The sequence below is a fragment of the Talpa occidentalis genome, unplaced genomic scaffold (assembly GCF_014898055.3).
Source record: "Talpa occidentalis isolate TD23 unplaced genomic scaffold, MPIMG_talOcc4v2.1 talOcc4.6, whole genome shotgun sequence".
In the NCBI taxonomy this organism is placed as follows: domain Eukaryota; kingdom Metazoa; phylum Chordata; class Mammalia; order Eulipotyphla; family Talpidae; genus Talpa; species Talpa occidentalis.
The window spans coordinates 56,408,531-56,430,168 of record NW_023604972.1 but is presented as its reverse complement, the minus strand read 5'-3'; the positions used below and the strand labels follow the sequence as shown (position 1 = coordinate 56,430,168).

The window sequence follows — 21,638 nt, the reverse complement described above, 5'->3', positions numbered from 1 at the left end:
ATCAAAATTGTTTTATGGGGAAGACAAAGAATATAAGTTAACCATCCATTACATAGAATGTTAATTTATAGTTGTTACTATATATTTCTCAGATAAAACAATCCTATTATATAGTAGAAATTATTCAGATTTCATTTATCAATAAGAAAGCAACATGTATGTAGTAATTAATACAAGTTGCACATCAGTAATGCTTCCATTATTCTTCTGTAATACATGTGTGTTACAGGCCCTTTTATTAGTTTAAATTTTAAAGTTATATTCAGAGAATTAAAAAGTTTACTTAAGGCTATGCTGTCAATGAAAGGAAAAAAATCATTATTAACTTACAATTCTCTGCTTTGTTCTAGCAGTTTCTACCCTTAAGAATACAGAGCTAATAGACAACAGGAAACGTATAAGAAATGTTACTATTGACAATACCACTAATCGAAAAAAAAATGAATATTTACTGTGTTCAAGACACTTTGAGGGGTATAAAAGAGGAGTAAAATATAAGAGTTACAATTTGAAAGGACAAAAATATTGTACAATTTTTCTTTCCTTTTTTGTGGTTGGTGAGAATTCTCTCCTCTTACTGAGAATTAACATTATATAAAAAGCAAAATGTCAAAATTGAATGCTCTGTTTTATAACATAAATGTCCCCCAATTTCCATTGTTGCATTCAAATTCAATGGCTAACACAACTAAGTCTCACTTTTTCTCTTCCATCATCCACTACACCCAATCTGAAGTTTCCAGAAAGTAACACTCAATTCACGGGAGAACTGCCTTTTAGAACAGTCCCTGACAGATTATCTCAGCTCTGCCACTTAAAAGCTAGAAAATCTTGGTCTGTTAACTGAATTTTTTTTTCCCTCACTCAGTTTCCCTGGCTACAAATGGTACGTACATAATAAAACTTAAAATATGTTATGATTAAATGGTGCAGAATATAAATCACCAAACATAATGTAGCACATAAAAATGTGGAATCATGCTCTGTCCTAAGAGGCAGCAAAAGTAACAACCTCTCCAAAATAATCCTCTCATTATTTTGCAGTTGAGTCAAAAATATCTGTTACTTTATTCACCCCTGTGATATAAGTAGGAGATTAAACTATTAAACATATATATATATATCACATGTTAATCTATATATGAAATAATATATCTAATACATATAATAGTATATCAGGGTATCTATCTATGTGATTGGTCATAGTGGGGCATTAATTATTGACAGTAATAAAAATAAACAATTAAAAGTAATTAAAAGAAACAAAGTACTGTTACATGAAACAACATGAGTGAACTCCAGAAATATGGTGATTGAAAGAAGCCAGATAAATACATAAAAAAGCTCATAACATATGATTCCATTTTTATGAAAATCTAGAATAACTAAGATGGCACAAGAGAACTTTCTGGGGTAATGAAATGTTCTCTCTTCAAAATGATATGGATTACACTAATGCTTGCATTGTTTAAAATTGATTTAAAGGAAAATATAAGATCTTAGCATTCCGTTGTATGTAAATTATATTTCAATTTATAAAAGAGTATCTAAATGTTACTATGAGTTTTTAGCATAAATAAAACAATCAGATATTGGCTTCAGCAATGTCTTTGGAGGCTGTGCTCCTATGGGCAAGGGAAACAAAAGCAAGAGTAAACATCAAACCAAAAAGTTTCTTCACAGAAAAAGAACTATCATTAAAATAAAAGATACACTTCCAAATGGGAGAAAATATCTGCTCATCATAATCCTACAAGTGGCTAATATACAAGATTTACAAAGAACTCAGACAACTCAACAGAAGAAAACCCAGTCAAAACATGGGCTGAAAAGCTAAATAGTCACTTCTTCAAAGAAGATATAAGATGATGGCCAACAAGCACATGAAAAAATGCTCATTACCACATATCATCAGGGAATATAAATTAAAACCACAATGAAATACAACCTCACAGTCTCATAATGGCCCCTATCAAAAAGATCAGAAACTACAAGTGTTGGTGAGGACTACAGAAAAAAGAACCTTCATACAAGTCATTCCCTATGGAAAATTAAAAGGAGGCTTCCCAAAATATTACAACCAGCAATTTCACTCCTAGATATATCTAAATAATTAAAAATCCCACATTTGAAGGGCTGTATGCTCTCCTATGTTCATTACAGTACTACTTAAAATAACAAAATCATAGAAACAATTTGCCCAAGGACAGAGGTGTGGATTAACATATGGTATATATACACAGTGGACTCCTATGCAGCTATAAAAACAATGAGCTCTTGTCGATGCCAGACAATGTGAATAGAACTGGAGAGTATGCTAAGTGAAATAAGTCAGAAGAAGAAGGACAAATACTGAATGGTGTCACTTACATGTGGAATATGGAGAAAAACATGGAATATGGAGAAAAAAAAAAAAACCAAAAGATCAGATAAAATCAAAACAGTACTAAAGCCTAGATATAGGACTATAGAATGGAGACAACCAGAAAGGGAGGTGGAAGGTGGAGAACAAAAGTGTGGAGGGAATTGATGGACTATTAATGGAGGATTGTGAGTTCCTCTGTTGTGTGTATAGTGTGTGATGTATATGGTGTGTGATGTATGTATTGTGATAATCTGAAGCGGTGTGAACCTTTCATTCATGGTTAAAACCAATGTTATCTCAAAAAATATAATGCAAAAAAATAAAGACCATTAATGACATCCTCTTCTCAAACAACATAGTGGGTTTAAAACAGTTCTTATGTGTAGTTTATAGATACATATTGAAATATGTACAGATAAAAGAATATATAATTCTTGGAATTTAATAAAAATATAGTAGTGATAAAAATCGGGAATGTACAGGCATATAGATGAAATATAATTAATTTTTCATTGAAAAATGGTGAAGGGCCTCCCTGGTGGTACAGGAGTTTAAGCACTGCACTATGAAGCAATCTGCAGCCTCTGCAGCATGAGTTCCATGCTGGGCCGGCAAGGGAGATACCCACACCGCGCAGCAGACCTCTCCTGTCTCTCCCGCTGCTCCCCTCAGCAGTGTATTTCCATCAATCTGCCTGTTCTGTTCCCCACTCTGTCTCTGATGGATCCCCTCAGCCCCCTGCATCTCTGGCCTATACCCCAGCACTTAGACGCATAAATAAATAAATATTAAAAAAAAGAAAAATGGTGAAATCTTTTTTCTCATGACGTTTGTATACATTTGAATATTTTCTGTAATGAAAAGATGAAAATAAGAGTTTTTTTTTTCCCAATAGAAAACTAGACATAATTTGTTCAAGGTCTCAAAGCCAGACAGCAAACCAGTTCCCAAGTTTAGTCTTTTCTGATTCCAAGTAAATAAAATAAAGGCTGTTGGAAGTCTGCTTTCAAGAAGAGCAGACCTGAAGTGTAAAGGTTTGTTTAAACACACACACACACACACACACACACACACACACGCACACACACACACTTGCTCCTTGTTTATAATGGTTGCTTTTTGTTAAATTGAATTTCATTTAAGTTTCAGAACCAAAAGTGAGGGTGGGAGATCACTAAAAACATTTTTTTTTCTTACAAAAAGTGGAAACAAAGCAAAGCTAAAAAGCATACAGCAAAGACTTGTTTTTTTCCCCCTCCAGAGCTATAACAATCCTCCTAACCCAGGCAAAGAAAGCAAAGGCATTCTGTTAGAGGGAGGAGCTTGTTTCTCCATTTCAGTGTGATCCTGGAACAGCTGTTTTCCCTCCAGCTCTGAAAGAAGTGAAAATGTTAAGTAATGCAAAAATTGTCTTGAAGGCTGTGATCCTGCCTATCCGTGTGTCTGTGAAAGCCATGGGGTGGGGTGTCAGCTCAGAGGGTAACGTAAATCAGAAGTCAGAAAGGTGAGTGGTGTTTAGAATGTACCTATCAGAGTTGCTAAAGAACAAATTGGATATGATGGTTCAGGAGCACAAAGTACGTTGGAATTGTCTCTTCTACCCAGGCTATTGAGTCTAGAAAGTAAATTCCATTTCGTGATCAAAAAAGCCTTATTACAGCTGGTTTAGACGGCTGGGGAATATTTATTTCTTGCTTGCAGATCTGAAAACTGGCGTCTGGCAGCCGCTGATTGGTGGAAAAGAAAATGGTGATAGTGGGGTGGGAAGAGGATTTGACCAGCCTCCTCCAGCCTCCTTAACCTGTAACTCTTATTTACTGGTCTCCTCTCCTCGCGCGGAACCTTTTAGGCTCATCCAAGGTTAGGAGCAAAGGAAAATCTGGTTGCTGTTTGAACAAAAGCTCCCTCAACATTGTGTCCTACGACCATAAATCACATTTCAGTGATCCGCGGAAAAACGTGCTCTCAGGGTCCCAGGGAGCCCCCTTCTGAGCCACCGCTCTCTTTCAGCGGCTCCTAAAGAGATCGGCTCTATCTTGGGCGGCCGATTCCCTTGGATCCCCAGTTTCTAGGTTGGCCTTGGCATGGGGGGCCCTGCGAAAAACCAGAGGGTACGGCAGAGACTGCGAGGCTGGGGGATGGGAAAGAGGAAGAGACATCAATCGGCCCCATCCTAACCACTCCCGATGGCCACAACAGCCCCTTCGCCCAGAACTTGAGGGCGAAGTGCAGAACACCTCCACCTCCCCGCCTCCGGGACCAGGCGGGGGGCAGGAAATAGCGGGTACAGCCTCCCCCTCCCCCAAGCGCATCCAAGAAGAGGAGTGAAGTGCACGCGGCGGGGAGAGCCGCGCGCGCCAGGAGAGGGGCGGGGAGAGGCGCTGACAAATCAGCTGCGGGGGTGGCCCGGGGGGAGCAGGCGGGGAAGAGCAGGAGGAGGAAGACCACGGAGGCGAGAAGGGCACCCGGCGAGGGGCGAACGACCAGGTGCGGCGGCGCGGGTTAAGGTGTGTGCGGGCTCTACCCCCCCGGGGCTGTCGCGCCTTTGGCATCCTTTGCCGTCTCTCCCTTCTCTTCCGAAGCTCTGTCTCTTTTTCTCGCATCTTCTTGTGAGGGGGACGGGGAGCGGCAATTCTACCACAGGTTCGTGGGTTTGCCTCCCACGCCCCCAGCTTCCCCTCGCCGCGCTGTGCTGACGGCAGCCCCCTCGGGGTACTATCCTCTCCCGGTGTCGCCTCCGCCCTTCCTGTGCGCTCCTGCCATTCCTCTTACCATTTGGAATATTTGGGAATTGTTTCAAAAAAAAAAAAAAAAATCTAAAGGGGGAGAAGGGATCGGAGTTCTGGAGACACAGGGGAACTCGGTAAGTACCTGCGGATCCCAATGTGCGGCTTTGGAAATCCTGGAGAAAACCTGGTCGGAGAGGGGTCGTGGACACCTGGGAGGGGGTGACGCTGCAGGGAGGACCCGGTGTCCAGTCTCTCGGAGGTGGTTACTTACTCCCGCGGAGAGCTTGAGTTAAGTAAGTTGTCCTTGCTTTTCCCTGCTTCCGACAATGCCCTCTTCTCTTCCCTAAGGCCAAGCGGCCAGATTGCTTCTCGGATACGCTTCTCCTTTGGGAAACGCGAGGGTGCTCCGTGGAGCGTGAACATCCAACTTTTATTACTCTCTCACCTTAAATTTCCCCCAGTCGGCCCTCTCGGTTTTCTCTGCAAAGTAAGCAGACTGCGTTTGGCAAGTAATTAAGTGGAAGTGCGGAGAGGGCAAGTCAACAGGTGGGAAGGGGTTAACAGGTGCGGCGCGAGAGCCCGGAGCGCGTCTGCTCCCCGGGAGAACGCCCCCTTGGGGCGACCTCGAGTCTGCAGACAGCACGCGGAGAGTGGGAACCCGGGCCTGCTGGGGCAGATAGCTGAAGGCTGAGGTAGATTGGGAGGTGCGAATGAGGGTGGGCTTGCCTACAGCAAGCCTTACAGTTCAGTCACACCCGGAGAGAGCAGCTCTCTCTCCTTCTCTCTCATAGAGCAACCTGTTAGCTCTCCTCTGGGATTCCTATGCAAGAGTGCCCCTGACCCCAGGCCTCCAGCTCCTTTCTTTTCTTGTGATCTTTCTTCTAAAGTAAGCTGTCACCATTTGGACCCTGGGAAGTTAAAAGAGGAGGTCCATCTTTCATGTAACTCCACTTCTTAATGTGATAAGAACAGCTCAGCTAATTCGTCCGAATCCATGTGTAGGAGGCTGGGCTTTACTGGTCAGGGTGATGGAGAATGCTAAGTTTTTAATGCAAAAGCTGAGCAAAAGTCTGCTTTGTTCAGTGGTTGCAATGAGGGTATACTTAAAAGAACCTCACGCTTTGGGGGGGGTTCTACTGATCTTTCAGTCGTTTTAACTTAGGTGTTACTAATTTTGTTTTACCTCTGAGTTCTCATTCAAAGTATTTTGTGCTCTCCAGTGTGCTGTAAAGGAGTTCATTAGCCATGGATGTATTCATGAAAGGACTTTCCAAGGCTAAGGAGGGAGTCGTGGCTGCTGCTGAAAAAACCAAACAGGGTGTGGCAGAAGCAGCAGGAAAGACAAAAGAGGGTGTTCTCTATGTAGGTAGGTAAACCCCCAAATGTCATTTTGATATTTATATATGACTTACTGGTTAGGATGATTGATACTCTAAATGCTGGCATTTCTCACTTGATTCAATTTTACATCATCACTTGCCATGAGGATGGACTGAGTCAGAGGCTTGTGTGTGTAGGTGAATGTGTATGTTTGAGCTAATAGTAAAAGTGGAACTAATCTTTTGCTTTTTCAGATTATTTAATTTTGCAAAAATGCTAAAGACATTTTGTTCTTTTAGAAATAAAAATTTCTGTGCATAAGTGACTATTTCAGAGAACAATTTTTAAAAGTTTCAAGGATGAACAAGGATATTTTTAAGGATCAAATCATTCATGGTCCTTTGGCTTCTTTTATTATATAGAATAACAGTTGCTAGCTTTTTTATATGCTGATTTAAAATAAGACTTGGCTATTACCCTGGAATAGAAGTAAAAATAGGCCTTCTCTAGCTCTAAAAGGAAAAGGACAGAAAAACCTTTTGTGAAGTTATCTTATTGTGACTACTTGGTAAGCTGTGGTGAGCTCTCAGGAAAGTATTTGAATACTCATACGAACATCTCAAAGACATTTATATAGTTCATTCATCAAATGGTCCACATAATAAGACTATTGATAGTTTTCACTTCTGCTTGTTCCTAAATTCCCACCTTGGAGTATTCATCCTACCTCTGACTCTTTTACCTTAACTTGTGCGGTTTGTTTGGGTATTATTTTACAAACTGCCTCAAATTCTTTTTGGGGGAGGAACAGGTGCATGCTCATCCACAGGGACATACAAATGCATGTACACCTACCCATCCCTGCCCACTCTGCCGCTCCCCTTTTCCTCTGCTGCTTGGAGTTCTTCCACTTTTGCTGGTGCCTCCACAAGATGGGCAGCAAAGTGAAGGATGACAAAGTAGGTGACAAAGACTATGCTTTTGTGTTGGGGGCCGGGGGAGTGAAAGAAAGCTACACTACTGTCTCTCCAACACAGATAAGCTGGGGAAGTGTATTATTTGGAATGATTTTTATGAATGCTTCTCATCAAAGTTTACATCATATATACGTGTATATTTTTCTTATTCTTCATAGACTTAAGTTACCACAGAGATCTTTCCACAAATCTTCAGCTCAATTACTCTTTATCCTAAAACACATTTGTAGAAAATCTAGAATTAAGAGTGTTACAAGAGGGGAAAAAAATGATGTGTTTGATATTGACCTTTGATATTTCAAAGGTCTTTTTTGTGAATTATATCTTTTGAGATGGAATTTGGAATACTGAATCAGTGACATGCAGATATTGTCTCTTTATGTTTGTCCTCAGTTTTCCAAATTTTGCAAGTGTGTACTTGAAGTGACTCTTCAAGCAAAATCAAACAAAATGATTTCATTTTTCAGAAATTATGTTATTGCTCTAAGATTGTATAAAATGGTAATTTGTTTACAGGCCACATTAAAAATGTATCTTCATTGTCTATGATGGTGTTTATCATGAAGTAATTTCTATAAGTTATTTATTGATTATGTTCTGAAGTCTAATTAAAAGTTGAACTCAAAGGAAGAACTTAAGATGAAAAGTGACCATATAAAGACATATTTGTATAGTTCAGGGGCTGTTATCTATAAGTCTCTAAGATACCAGCAAATGTTTTCTATAAAAGGTTAGATAGTAAATGTTTTAGGCCCTATGTCTCTGTCTCCACCACTTAACTCTGTGGTAGTATGATAGTGTCATAGACAATAATTCATGTAACTGTGTTCCAGTAAAAGTTAATTCACAAAAACATGGATGAGATGATTTGACTGATAAACTGTGGCTTAGTGAGTCCTAGTAAAGTAGAAAGAATGTAGATGTGATATCCTCAGACAGATTAGAGTGTGGAGTAGATCATTTATTACCTGTAAGATTCTGGGGAGATAATTTAACACTTCTGAGCAACACTAGTTTATAAAAATATGATTTAGATAATTGCAAATACCTTGCTGTTTATGCGAGAATGCCATAATAAAGTAATACATTGGTATCAAGTACACTTTTTTAAATTGAAGATTGTTTTATGTTTTTAAATTTTTTAAAATATTTATTTATGCTATAAGAGCTGGGGCATAGGCCAGAGGTGTGCGGGGTGAGAGGATTCACCAGAGAAAGAGTGGGAAACAGAACAAGCAGACTGACTGAAATCCACTGCTGAGGGGAACAGCGTGCGAGACAGGAGAGGTCTGCTGTGCCATGTAGGTAGTTCCCTGGCCTTACCCCTTGCGCCACCGGGGAGGCCCGGAGATTTGGTTTAGAAAGACAAATCCTGGTTTCAAAATTGAGGAAGTACAGAGCTTTTAAATGTACTCCTTGCTGCAATACATGCAAACTATTCCCCATTATCTACCCCCCCCCCCGCCACCAGAGTGGTACATCTGTTAAAATCAGTGAACTTACATTGTCAAGTCATATGTCCAAACTCCTTACTTTACATCCGGTCCAATCTTGCTGTTGTACGTTCTCTGAAGTTGGGCGAATCATAACACTTAAGTGTTACAGGGTACTTTCAGTCTCCCCAAAATCCTCTGTAATCCAAGTACTTATCCCCTCAGACCCTAGAAACCACTGAAACTTTTACTATTTCCATAGTTTTGTCTTCCAGAATATCATCTTTGGAATTATATAGTAGTTAATCTCTTTAGATTGGCTCCATTCACTAAGTAATATCATTTAAGGTTTCTCCAAGTTCTTTACATGACTTGACAGTTCATTCTCTTTAGTATTGATGGATATTCCATCATTTGGAGAAACCACCGTATGCTTATGTATTTACCTACTGAATGACACCTTACTTGCTTCTAAGTTATGGTAGTTGTAAATAAAACTAATATAAACATCTGTGTGCAGATTTTTGTGTGGACATAAGATTTCAACTCCTTTGGCTAAATAACAAGGAACATTGCTGGGTTGTATGTAAGAATATGTGTAGATTTTTATTTCATTGAAATAACATTTGTTTAACAGTCTTATGATTCAGAGCTGTCGGTTTATATCATTTCAAATATGTGTTAGCACAGCACAGCCTCGACTGTAGTCCACTGGGCTCCTCCTTGCGGTCTTCTCTCTCGTGCTCTTTCCCATCTAGCAGCCTCAATTCTAGTTATATATTTTTTTAAGATTTATTTATGCATACAAGAATTGGGGTACAGACCAAAGGGGTGAGGGGATTCACCAGAGGCAGAGTGGGGAGCAGAATAGGCAGACTGACTGAAACACACTGCTGAGGGAAGCAACGGGCAAATCAGGAGAGGTCTGCTGCACCATGTGGGTAGCTTCCTGGCCAGTCAGGGGGATTGAACTCATACTGCAGAGGCTGTGGATAGCTTCAAAGTGCTGTGTTTAACCCCTTGCACCACCAGGGTGGCCCCTACAGTTACATTTTTAGGGTTTGTTACTGGTTTTGTTTTGTCTAACCCTTTGTTTTGTTTCCATCATCATTCCAGTATTTGTCTTTCTTCTTCTGACTTGTTTCACTTAGCATTATCAGCTCCATTTCTGTTTATGTTGCTGTGCAATTGGCAAGAGTTCTTTTTTTTTTTTTTTTTTTTAATAGCTGCACAGGAGTCCATTGTGTATACATGCCATATCTTCTTAATCCACTCATCTCTCCTTGGACACTTAGGTTGTTTCTATAATTGGTATTGTAAATAGTACTTCAGTGAATATAAGTGTGTATTTATCCCTTCAAATGAGTGTTTTTTTCAGTTCCTCAGCTAGATGTGTAGGAGTGGAATTACTAGATCATATGGTAGATATATTTTTAATATTTTGAGAAACTTCCTTATTGTTTTCCATAGGACTGGATAAGCCCACATTCCACAGTGTATGAGGGTTCCTTTTCTTCCACATCCTCACCAACACATGTAATCTCTGGTCTTTGTTTTATGAACCATTCTCACAGGGTCAGTGGTATCTCTGTGATTTTGGCTTGCATTTCCCTGATGATAAGTGATAATGAACATTTTTGGCCATCTGTGTATTTGTGTATCTGCTGTGGAGAAGTGTCTATTTCACTCTTTGATCCGCTTTTTGATTGGATTGCTTGTTTTTAGTTTTGAATTGAGATTTTTTTAAATTGTGGATATTAGTCACTTAAGGGGTTTGGATGTGCAGATATATTCTCCCATTTGGATGGGGGTCTTTTCATTTTAAGGATAGTTTCTTTTCCTGTGCAGTAGTTTTATAGTCCCAGTTTGTTTAGATAACATTTGTTTGTTCCAATTGTTTATTTTTGTTTTACCCCCCCTTGATTTGAATCCCTAAAGATATCACTGGAAACACTTTTCTGGAGTATTTTGCTTAAGTTTTCCCCAATATATGTTATGGTTTCAGAACTTAATGTCCATGTCTTTTAATCTATTTAAAATTAATTTTTGTATAATGGCCAAGGTGGTCATCTAGTTTCATCCTTTTGTCTATGGTGTCCAGTTTTCCCAGTACCATTTGTTGAAGAGACTCTCCTTTCTCTATTGTATACTCTTGTGTTCTTTGTCATAGACTAACTATCCATATAAGTTTGGGTTTATTACTGGGCTCTCAATTCTATTCCATTGGTCTGTGTTTGTTTTTCTTCTAGACCTGTACTGTTTTTATCACTATAACATTGTAGTATAGCTTGAAATCTGGGGGTGTGATACTCCCTTTTTTCCTTTTGTTTGTTTTGTCAGGATTGGTTTGGCTATGTGGGTTCCATAAGAATTTCTGTAATGCATGTTCTATTTCTTTGAAGAATGACTTTCTTTAAAGAATGGCCTTGATAGGTATGGTGTTGAATGTTTATATTTCTTTGAATGAAAATTCTTCCAATCCACGAGCAAGATATATCTGTCCATTTGTGTCTTCTATTTCTTTTAACAGTGTCTTGTGCAATAGTTTTCATGTTCCTCTTTGGTGGTCTGCTCTTAGGCATTTAATCCTATTAGATGTGGTGATGGGATTATTTTCTTGATTTCTTTTTCTAATTTATTGTTTATATTAAGAAGCACAACTGATTTTTTGTAAATGATTTTGCAACCTACCACTTTATTGATTTATTGTTTCTATTCATATTTTAGTTGAAAACTTTAGGGTTTTCTAAGTATACTATCATGTCATCTGCAAATAGTGACAGTTATACCTCTTTCTCAATTTGGATTCCTTTTTATATCTTTCTTTTGTCTAATTGAACTAGCTAGGACTTAACAATTCTATGTTAAATAGTGATGAAAGTGAATATCCTTATATTTTACCTGATAAAGGAGGAAAGTCTTCAGTTTTTTCACCATTGAGTATGTTATCTTTGGATTTGTCATTTGTGTCATATGTTCGGGTATTATCCATTAATTTGTCCACATTTTGTGAGTGTTTTTTAAATTACATATGGGTAATAAATCTTATCAAATGATATTTCTGTATTAATTCATATGATTATATGACTATCTTTCCTTCGGTTGATGTGGTTTAATTTATTAATATTGATGGATGTTCAGATGCTGAACTATTGTTGTGACCCTGGAATAAATCCCATTTGGTTATGATGTATGATACTTTTAGTGCTTTGTTGAATTAAGTTTGCTTTGTAAAGAACTGCTGAACTGTTTTCCAAAGGGACCGTGCCATTTTGCATTCCACAAACAATGCATGACAACTCTTATTGCCTGTCAGATTTGGTTTTTGGTCAGTCCAGTAGTGTAAAATAATATTTCATTATTATATTAATCTGCATTTCTCTGATGAGATATGATGTAGAGCATCTTTACATATGTTTATTTTCTATTTGCATATAAGATTTAGATTCCCTGCTAAGGTATTTGACACATTTTAAATAGATTGTCTTCTTTTTGTTGGGTCTTAAGTTATTTGTATATTTTGATTAACAGTCAATTTTCAGTGATTCCTTTCAAATATAGGTGTTTTGTTTTAATGGGGTAAGTAACTAAATTTCCAAAGTTATGTGAGTCCATATGAGTCAATATCTTGCAGACATGTAATTGTTGATCTTGCCAATTCTGAGTTATTCAAGGCTTTTATTAAGTGTTTAATGATAAGTTTGCTCCCCACACCATTCTTATACAATTTTGAAATGCTTTTGATGTTTTAATTGCTTGATTTTATTTATTTTATTAAAATAACAGTGCATTACAACATTATATAAGTTTCAGGTACACATCTGGTGATCAACATGTGTGTATATTACATTAATTTCACCATTAAAAGTTCAATGATACCTTTTGCTGTATTGTCCATTTTCTTTTTTTTACAAATTTACCCACCACCTCCTCCTTCCCATCTGGTAACTAGTAATTGACAAACTCAGCCTTTTTTTCTTTTCTTTTTTTTTTCTGGGGATTTATTTCTTCCTTAAATCTGAAAGAGTTTTACAAGATATAGTATTTTTGGCTGGCAGAACATACACTTTGAATATACTATTCCATTCTCTTCTGTCTGGGAGCATTTCTGCTGAGAATTCTGATGAAAGTCTGATGAGAGAAAATTGTAAGGTACATGCTTTTTCCACCTAAGTGCTTCAATAGTTTGTCTTGGTATTTAACCTTTGATAATTCCACTCCTATGTATCTTGGTATATATTGCTTTGCATTTATATATATATAACCAGTTCTATTTACTTTGTTTACATGGAAATTCAGTCCTTTTTTTAGGTGTGGCAGGTTTTCAACTGTTATTATTATTTCCATAGTTTTGTCTTCCAGAATATCATCTTTGGAATTATATAGTAGTTAATCTCTTTAGATTGGCTCCATTCACTAAGTAATATCATTTAAGGTTTCTCCAAGTTCTTTACATGACTTGACAGTTCATTCTCTTTAGTATTGATGGATATTCCATCATTTGGAGAAACCACCGTATGCTTATGTATTTACCTACTGAATGACACCTTACTTGCTTCTAAGTTATGGTAGTTGTAAATAAAACTAATATAAACATCTGTGTGCAGATTTTTGTGTGGACATAAGATTTCAACTCCTTTGGCTAAATAACAAGGAACATTGCTGGGTTGTATGTAAGAATATGTGTAGATTTTTATTTCATTGAAATAACATTTGTTTAACAGTCTTATGATTCAGAGCTGTCGGTTTATATCATTTCAAATATGTGTTAGCACAGCACAGCCTCGACTGTTATTTCATTGAATTCATTCTCTGTTCATTTCTCTTTGTTCTACCTCTCTGAGATATCCATAACCCTATTTTAACCTATGCTAACAAATGGATCTCATAATTTCTTCATTTTGTTTTTTTTTAACATCTTACAGCTGTCTTCTTCCATCTGACTCATTGTATAATACTATCTTTTTTAAATGTTTTTATTCTGACTTTCTTCTTTGACACTCTGTTTTATTATGCCTTGTTCTTTTTTTTCTTCCCTAAAATTTATTTTTATTGATTTATGCAAACAAGAACTAGGGAGTAGGCCAAAGACAGATTGGGGAGCAGAACAGGCAGACTGGCTGAAATACACTGCTGAGGGGAGCAGCAGGGGAGACAGGAGAGGGGTCGGCTGTGCCATGTGGGCATCTCCCTGCTGGGGACAGAACTTGTGCTGCAGTGGCTGATGATGGCTTGATAGTACTGAGACTTAACCCCTTGTGACACCAGGAAGGCCCAGTTTTCTGTATCATTTTGATTTCCTTTATTGTGAAGTTATATTATATTTGCACTTAAAACTGCATTCTACCTTGTGACCTTTTATTTTGTTTCTGAGTTCATGAATTTGTTTTTCTGAGTTTCGTATCTCATTAGCTCTTCTGAGTTCCCTTACATCACTTTGACTTGACATTTTGAGTTTACTTCCACTTCTGAGTTTCTTTAGTATACCATTTTTGAAATCTCTATCTAATAGGAAGATATAATGTTCCCTGTCTTTTTGGTTGCAATCTGTAGCATTGTTCTTTTGATGCAGTACTCCTTCGAAGCCTCAAGTCATCACGCGTTATTTTTTTTTTTTTTTTTGGTCCATTTCGCTACTTTATATGTTGCTGGTTTTAATTTTGTTTTTAAATCTGGATTGGTAATTTAGAGAATCAATCTGCTTATCTTTTACTTTTCTAACAAGTGGTACAGACTATACTTTTTAAAATATTTTTTTAATTTCTGCTGGTTTCTGTACTTCGGTTGGTAATTGCAGTCGTGGCAGCAATATTATTTAACTTACAGGTTAGTAGGTATAGGTAGATTTCAAGTGAATCTCCAATCTGTTACTATTTTCTCTAATATATTTTAATTAAATAATTGGTATGAATAATACTGAAAAATAGATTAGACAGTTTATGGTAACACTGCTTTCCAATGTTGTTTTGTAAACATCTTAATAAATATTTCTACATAAGCTTAGTATTTGTTAAGATTTGGGGTGAATTCCTCTCTTGCCTCTTTGAAGCTAGCATTAGTATTACTTGACTGATATAATACTGCATTCTTTCTTGATATTTACCTGACATAATGGAAATAGTACGGACTTAAAGGTATAAAGACATTAATTTGAATGAGCGTGTTGACAAGTTATTATCTATGTAACTTTAAGCAAATCATGTAACTTTGATTTGCATTTTCTCTAATATGAAATGGGCATAATATACCAATACTTAATTAATGTTACAAAAATCAAATGAGATGAAATGACTTTCAACATTTCAGTGAAATTATCTGGTGAATGTCTTTTATTTTCTGATTTGTAGCACTCATCATTATCACTTCACTTCATGATGGATCCTGTGAAGGGCACAGGGCAGGTTTCCTATGATCTGAGCAGACCAGGCTAAGGAGGAGTCCTGGAGCCCTGGAGGTGGGGGAGCAGGAGGCTGGCTGGCCTCCAAACCCTGGTTAAGTCTTCACTCTGGGCTTCTCTGGTGTTCTTTCTCCCCTTCTCTCTTCTGCCTCTTCTGCTGCTTCTCTGAGTGACTATCTCAATACTCCTCCCCTGGCCCGCAGAAGTAAATAAGACACTTTGCAACACTGTAACAACTGCAGGTGCCCCATCAGGCAGGGCAATCCCAATGGTGGGAGGGCAGAAAAGCTTGAAAACCTTTTACCCTACAATCCATTTGGTACTAAACAGCTTTTTTAAATTGTTGTATGGTATTCCAATGAGTATATATTCCACAATTACTTTATACATTTGTCAGTTGAATGGCATGTAGTTTGGTTCCATGACTTGACTGAAGTGAAAAATGCTGCTATGAGCATAGAAGTCCATATATCATTTTGTATTATGGTTTTCATATTTTTTTGGTAAATATCTGAAAGTGGCATTGCTAGTCGTAATGGTATATTTATTTTCATTTTTTGAGCAATCTCTATACCATTTTCCATAGCGTTTATACCAAATTACATTTCCACCAACAGTGGTTGAGTGTTCCCATTTCTTCATGCAGTCACCAATATCGTTGTTTACAGGCTTTTTGATATATGTCTTTCTCAGTTGTGAGAAGTTATATATCTCATTGTGGTTTTGATTAGCATTCCCTTGTAAAAAGTGATGGAAATTGTTTCATGTACCTGTGGGCCTTATGAACATCTTGCTTGGAGAAAGGTCTGTTTAGGATTTCTGTCCATTATGTATTTTTTCTATTAAATTGTATAATTTTTAAAAATGTATTATTGAAATGAACCCCTTGTTGGACACAATTACATGTAAATATCTTCTCCAGTCCAGTCTGTTTTTTTGTAGTTTCATTTGTGGTATAAAAACTTTTTATTTGATATAACTCCATTTGTTAGTTATTTTGGTATTGTTTTTCTTTCTCCTGCTATTGGAGTTAAATCCTTAAGGACACCTCAGAGGTTAATTCTAGAACTGTTATCATCTGTGTTTTCTTTGATGTATTTTATGATTTCAGCTCTTATATACAAGTCCTTAATCCTCTTGAATTCAATTTTGTACATGAAATGTAAGTAATAATCTGATTTCTCCTCTACTCCACCTTCTCCTCCTTAGCTTCGTCATCCTCCTACAGCCTTTCATTTTTACATGTAGCTTTCCAAGTTTGCTAGCATCACATGTTAAAGACATTTTCTTTATTCTGTTGGTATAGCATATAATCTGTAAATTGCTTTAGATAATATGACCATTCTAGCAATATTTATCCTTACAATAAAATAACACTGGATATCTTTTTTTAATGTTTTCTTTCATTTACTCTAGCAATATCTTATAATTTTCAGTATATATATGCTTCCCCACCTTTGTTAAATTTACTCCCATTTAAATCATCCTTTTGTGGGCCTCCCCGGTGGCGCTGGGTTGCGCTGGGTTGCGAAGATGCCCGCGGCCTCTGCGGCACCGGTTCGATCCCCAGCTGCTCCCCGGCCACCGAAGGAGGGTCCCACATGGCGCGCAGACCTCTCCTGCCGCCCGCTGCTCCCCTCAGCAGTGTACTTCGGTCCTTCTGCCTGCTCTGCTCCCTGCTCTGGCTCTGGTGAATTCTCTCACCCTCCCGCGCTTCTGACTGTACCCAGTGCATGTATAAAACAAAACAACAAACAAACAAATAAATAAATAAAACATGCCTCTAATAAAAAAAAAAAAAAAATCATCCTTTTGTGGTTGTAAATGGGGTTATTTTCTTAATTTCTTTCTCTTCTAGTTATTGTTTACATGTAGAAACAATAGAATTTTGTATATTGATTTTGTATCCTGCCACTTAATTGAATTCATTTAGTATTTCTAGTAGTTTTATGTTAGTCTTTCAGATTTTTCTCTTGGTATCATCATTTCTTATGAAAATAGTGATAGTTTTATTTTTTCTTTTCCAGTTTGGATTATTTTTTGTCTTTCACTTCCCTAATTGCATGGCTAGGAATTTCAATACTGTGTTGAATAGTGGAGCTGCAGATGGACATTCTTACCTTGTTTCTGATCTTAGGAGAAATGTTTTAAGCTTTTCACCATTTAGTATGATGTTTGCTGTGGATTTGCTCTTTTCGCTATATGTTATGTTGATATAGGTTCCATTTATTGCTATGTTATTAACTTTTTTTGATCACAAATGTGTGTTGAATTTTGGCAAATACTTTTTCAGCTTTTGTTGAAATGATCATGGAATATTTATAAATATATATATATATATATATTTGTTGATATGATGAGTGGCATCAGTTGATTTTTGCATGTAGAATTATCCTTGCATCTCTGGGATGACTCCAACTTGGTCATGATGGGTGGTTTTCTTTTCTTTTCTTTTCTTTTTTAAAGATTTATTTATTTATATATACAAGCACTGGGTACAGTCAGAAGGGTGGGTGGGTGAGAGAATTCACCAGAGCCAGAGCGGGGAACAGAACAGGCAGACTGATGAAGTACACTGCTGAGGGGAGTAGCGGACGTGGCAGGTGAGGTCTGCGCGCCATATGGGACCCTCGCCCGGTGGCTGGGGATCGAATGGGTGCTGCAGAGGCAGTGGACAGCTTTGCAGCCCAGCGCTCAACCACTGCCCCACCGGGGAAGCACCGTGATGGGTGCTTTTCTTAAAGCACTGTTAAATCAGCATGTCAAAATTTTGTTGATTTTTTTCATTTTTTTGTATATAGGCATTGATACTATTCATTAATGATCTTTTTAATTTATTAATTATCTTTGTAATTTTGCCTCTTTCATTTCTGATTCTTTTTATTTGGATTTTTTCTCTTCTGTTCTTTGTTAACATGTTTATCAACTTTGTTTATCCTTGAATAGAAACAGTTCTTGGTTTTGTTGATCTTTTCGCTAATATTTCTGGTTTCTATTTAAGTAATTTCACTCTGTTTTTTAAAATTTCCTTCCTTCTACTGATTTCCGGTTTTGTTTCTCCTTTTTCTATACCTTTCAGATAGATGTAAAATTAGATTGTTTGCTTGAGATTTATCTTGTTTCTTGTATTGTTACATATTTCTTTCTTAATACTGCTTTTAGTGCATTCTACTAGTTCTATTGGATTTTATCATTTTCTTTAGATTCTAGATAACTTTTAATTTTTTCTCTGATTTCTTAATTGACCAAGTAGTTACTTGAAGGCATTTTTTAGTCTTCACATATCTGTATCTCTATATTTATTTTGTGGTTACCATGGGGGTTGTATCAAATGTCCTATATATAAAATAGTATTTTTTATGTGTTTGTAGCAACTCATTATAATTTGATTATACAGATTCTGAACTTTTCTTCTTTCCCTTAACATTTTGTTTTTGTCTCATATTATTCATGTGTGTACTTCTGATTTCATATTACTATTTATCACCTTGCTCAATATTTTATTATTTTCACGTGTAAGAACAATTTTCAACATTTATTTTAGGTCTGGGAGTGGAAAACTCTATTAGCTTGTATTTGTATAAGAAAGTTTTTTTCTTATTCATCTCTGAATGATAACTTTTGAAGAATAGAGTAGTCTTGTCTGGCAGTTTTTTGTTTTAGAATTATATATGTCATTCCACTTTTTTCTAGTCAAATGTATCTTTTGAGAAATCTGAGAAAAGTTTGATTTGAAGTGCTTTTGTATGCTGCACTCTTTTGTTCCTAGTAGTAAATAATATTTTTCTTTTCTTTTTTCTTTTTTTAATTATTTTTATTTATTTATGCGTACAAGTTGTGGGGTATGGGCCAGAGGTTGTGGGTGGGAGGTGGGGGGCGGAGAGAGGATTCACCAGAGACAGAGTGGGGAACAGAACAGGCAGATTGACTGAAACACACTTCTGAGGGGAGCAGTGGGGGAGTCAGGAGAGGTCTGCTGTGCCATGTGGGTTAGCTCCCTGGCTAGGGAGTGAATTGGTGCTGCAGTGGCTGCCAATAGCTTCGTAGCCCTGAGACTTTAACCCCTGCACCACCAGGAAGGCTCTTCTTTTATTTTTGACTTTTGATAAGGCAATATGTCTTGGTGAAGTTTGCTTTACATTTAGAAATCTGGGTATTCTTTTGTGTTGCTAGACACTGATGTTTAATTCTTTTCTTAGATTTAGGAAGTTCTCTAATTTATTTGTTTATATTTTGAATAAGTCTCAGCTCCCTTCTCTTCCTCACCTTTTGGAAGAATACCCATCATCTTTATGTTTTCTCCTCTTACAAATAATTCTTGCAGTTTCTTTGTGGTTTTTTTTGCTCTAAATCCTATTACTTTCACTTCTTCCACTTGAGTCATTTGTATATTTGTATTTTTCAATTAATGAAATTCTCTCTGAGATTAAGTAGACTTAATATGTTTTCCATTTTTGTTCTAATTCCATTCATTGTCTATTTTGTGTCTTTTTATTATCTTCAGTTTAGAGAACTATTTTTTGTTCCTGGATCTGTTTTCTTGGGTCTTGAACCTTCCTTTCTATGTTTGATTGTTCTTCTATGACTTATTTTAATTTTTTTTTAAGATTTATTTATTTATACAAGCACTGGGTGCAGTCAGAAACGCGGGAGGGTGAGAGAATTTGCCAGAGCCAGAGTGAGGAACAGAGCAGGCAGACAGACAAAGTACACTGCTGAAGGGAGCAGCAGGCAGCAAGAGAGGTCTGCGCGCCATATGGGACCCTCGCCCAGCGGCCGAGGATCAAACAGGTGCTGCAGAGGCTGTGGGCAGCTTTGCAACCCAGCGCTCAACCACTGCGCTACCAGGGGAGGCCCGACTTATTTTAATTTTTATGATTATGCTAAAATCTTTGTTAGACCCTTAAATTCTCTTTCCTTAATATAGTTTCAGACTTCTAGCACTGTCTTAAAGCTTTTCCATCTTGTGATCAGCTATTCCTTACTTTCTAGGTATGCATGTTGCCTTCTTTGCTTCTTTTTGGATTTGGGTGCTATCTCGTTAGTTTTGTTTGTCTCTTTGTTTAACTGGGCAGCGTGTGAGGGAGGAATGGGAAGTTGAAATCTATATGTTTGTTCTTAGTCTTGAAGGAAAGAAAAATGTATTCTATAGAGAGAGATTCACACTGCCTCTTCTTTCTTCAGAGAAAACTCTGTTCGCTTCTTCACAGAACCCATATTCCAGGGCCTAGCAAGTTCTCTCTGTGGTGTGCAAACTCCCTCTGTCTTTCTCTCCTCCCCTCCATCCAATCTCTCTCTCCCATTACCCATCAGAAAGATGGGAAGGGGCTCAGCCAACACGCTGCCAGTAACTGGATTATCCATGACTGGAAGAACATCTCAGGAGGGAATGTACATGTAGATCTTCACTCTGACCCCACTAAAAGGATTTATTGCATTTAGTCCATGTACCACACTGTATCTTGTTCCCACCTTGTTCAGTTGAGTGTAATCACTACCACCTTGGCCATGACTGTGTCTCTACCAAACTGGGGGAAATATATTTGGTTTAGTCCCCCTTATCCTCAATGACCTGATGAAATTTCCTGTTAGCAAAACTTAATTTTTCTTACTTACACTTATGAGAGAGGTTTGTGCAAACCTACCTAGCCACCATCTTGTGTTTGTACTCTGATAAAATTTCTATTGTTTTGAAACTGAAATTATCTTCCTATTCCACACCAATGTTATCTCAGCAATTTCCCCCCATATTTATGTTGCTATTTAAAGTGGAACACAAAAGGGTAAAATTGTATGATTAAATCTGAATTATAGAGAAACACCTGTTACTTTTGTTTCTTTTTCCTATTTGTTATAGTGATTACTATACTTCCATGGTTTATGTTGTTCACCTATGAGCATATTTTTTTTTTTTTTTTTTTTTTAAAGATTTATTTATTTATTTATTTATACATGCACTGGGTACAGTCAGAAGCGCGGGAGGGTGAGAGAATTCACCAGAGCCAGAACGGGGAGCAGAGCAGGCAGAAGGACCGAAGTACACTGCTGAGGGGAGCAGCGGGCGGCAGGAGAGGTCTGCGCGCCATGTGGGACCCTCCTTCGGTGGCCGGGGAGCAGCCGGGGATCGAACCGGCGCTGCAGAGGCCGCGGGCAGCTTCGCAACCCAGTGCTCCACCGCTGCGCCACCGGGGAGGCCCATATGAGCATATTTTTATATATAGGCTCAATGAATATTTTTTTTGATTCATTGTGTTAAAAATAACTATTTAGAAACATTAGGTCAATTTTGAGACTTATGTTTTCATTTTGTTTGTTTTTATAGGCTCAAAAACAAAGGAAGGAGTGGTTCATGGTGTGACAACAGGTAAGCTACATGGTGCTTCTATTCGGGGCTGACATTGAAAACAGCTGGTATTC

General features: G+C 37.5%; 1 protein-coding gene across 8 annotated transcripts in view; it reads left to right on the top strand.

The window, feature by feature from the left end:
* Positions 1–4,799: 4,799 nt before the first annotated feature.
* The window catches only part of SNCA (synuclein alpha), a 124,105-nt gene continuing 107,266 nt past the window's right edge, over positions 4,800–21,638 (top strand). For 3 of the 8 annotated variants that reach the window (XM_054687992.1, XM_054687994.1, XM_037529561.2), the window contains exons 1-3: positions 4,800–4,872; positions 6,315–6,460; positions 21,544–21,585. In XM_054687992.1, coding sequence (XP_054543967.1) covers positions 6,340–6,460; positions 21,544–21,585 — 163 coding nt within the window. In that variant the 5' untranslated portion in view covers positions 4,800–4,872; positions 6,315–6,339. Of the gene's footprint in view, positions 4,873–5,001; positions 5,229–5,364; positions 5,388–5,412; positions 5,582–5,746; positions 5,787–6,314; positions 6,461–21,543; positions 21,586–21,638 lie in introns of those variants that run through there. The other 5 variants (XM_037529562.2, XM_037529564.2, XM_054687993.1 and 2 more) reach the window with 5 other exon arrangements.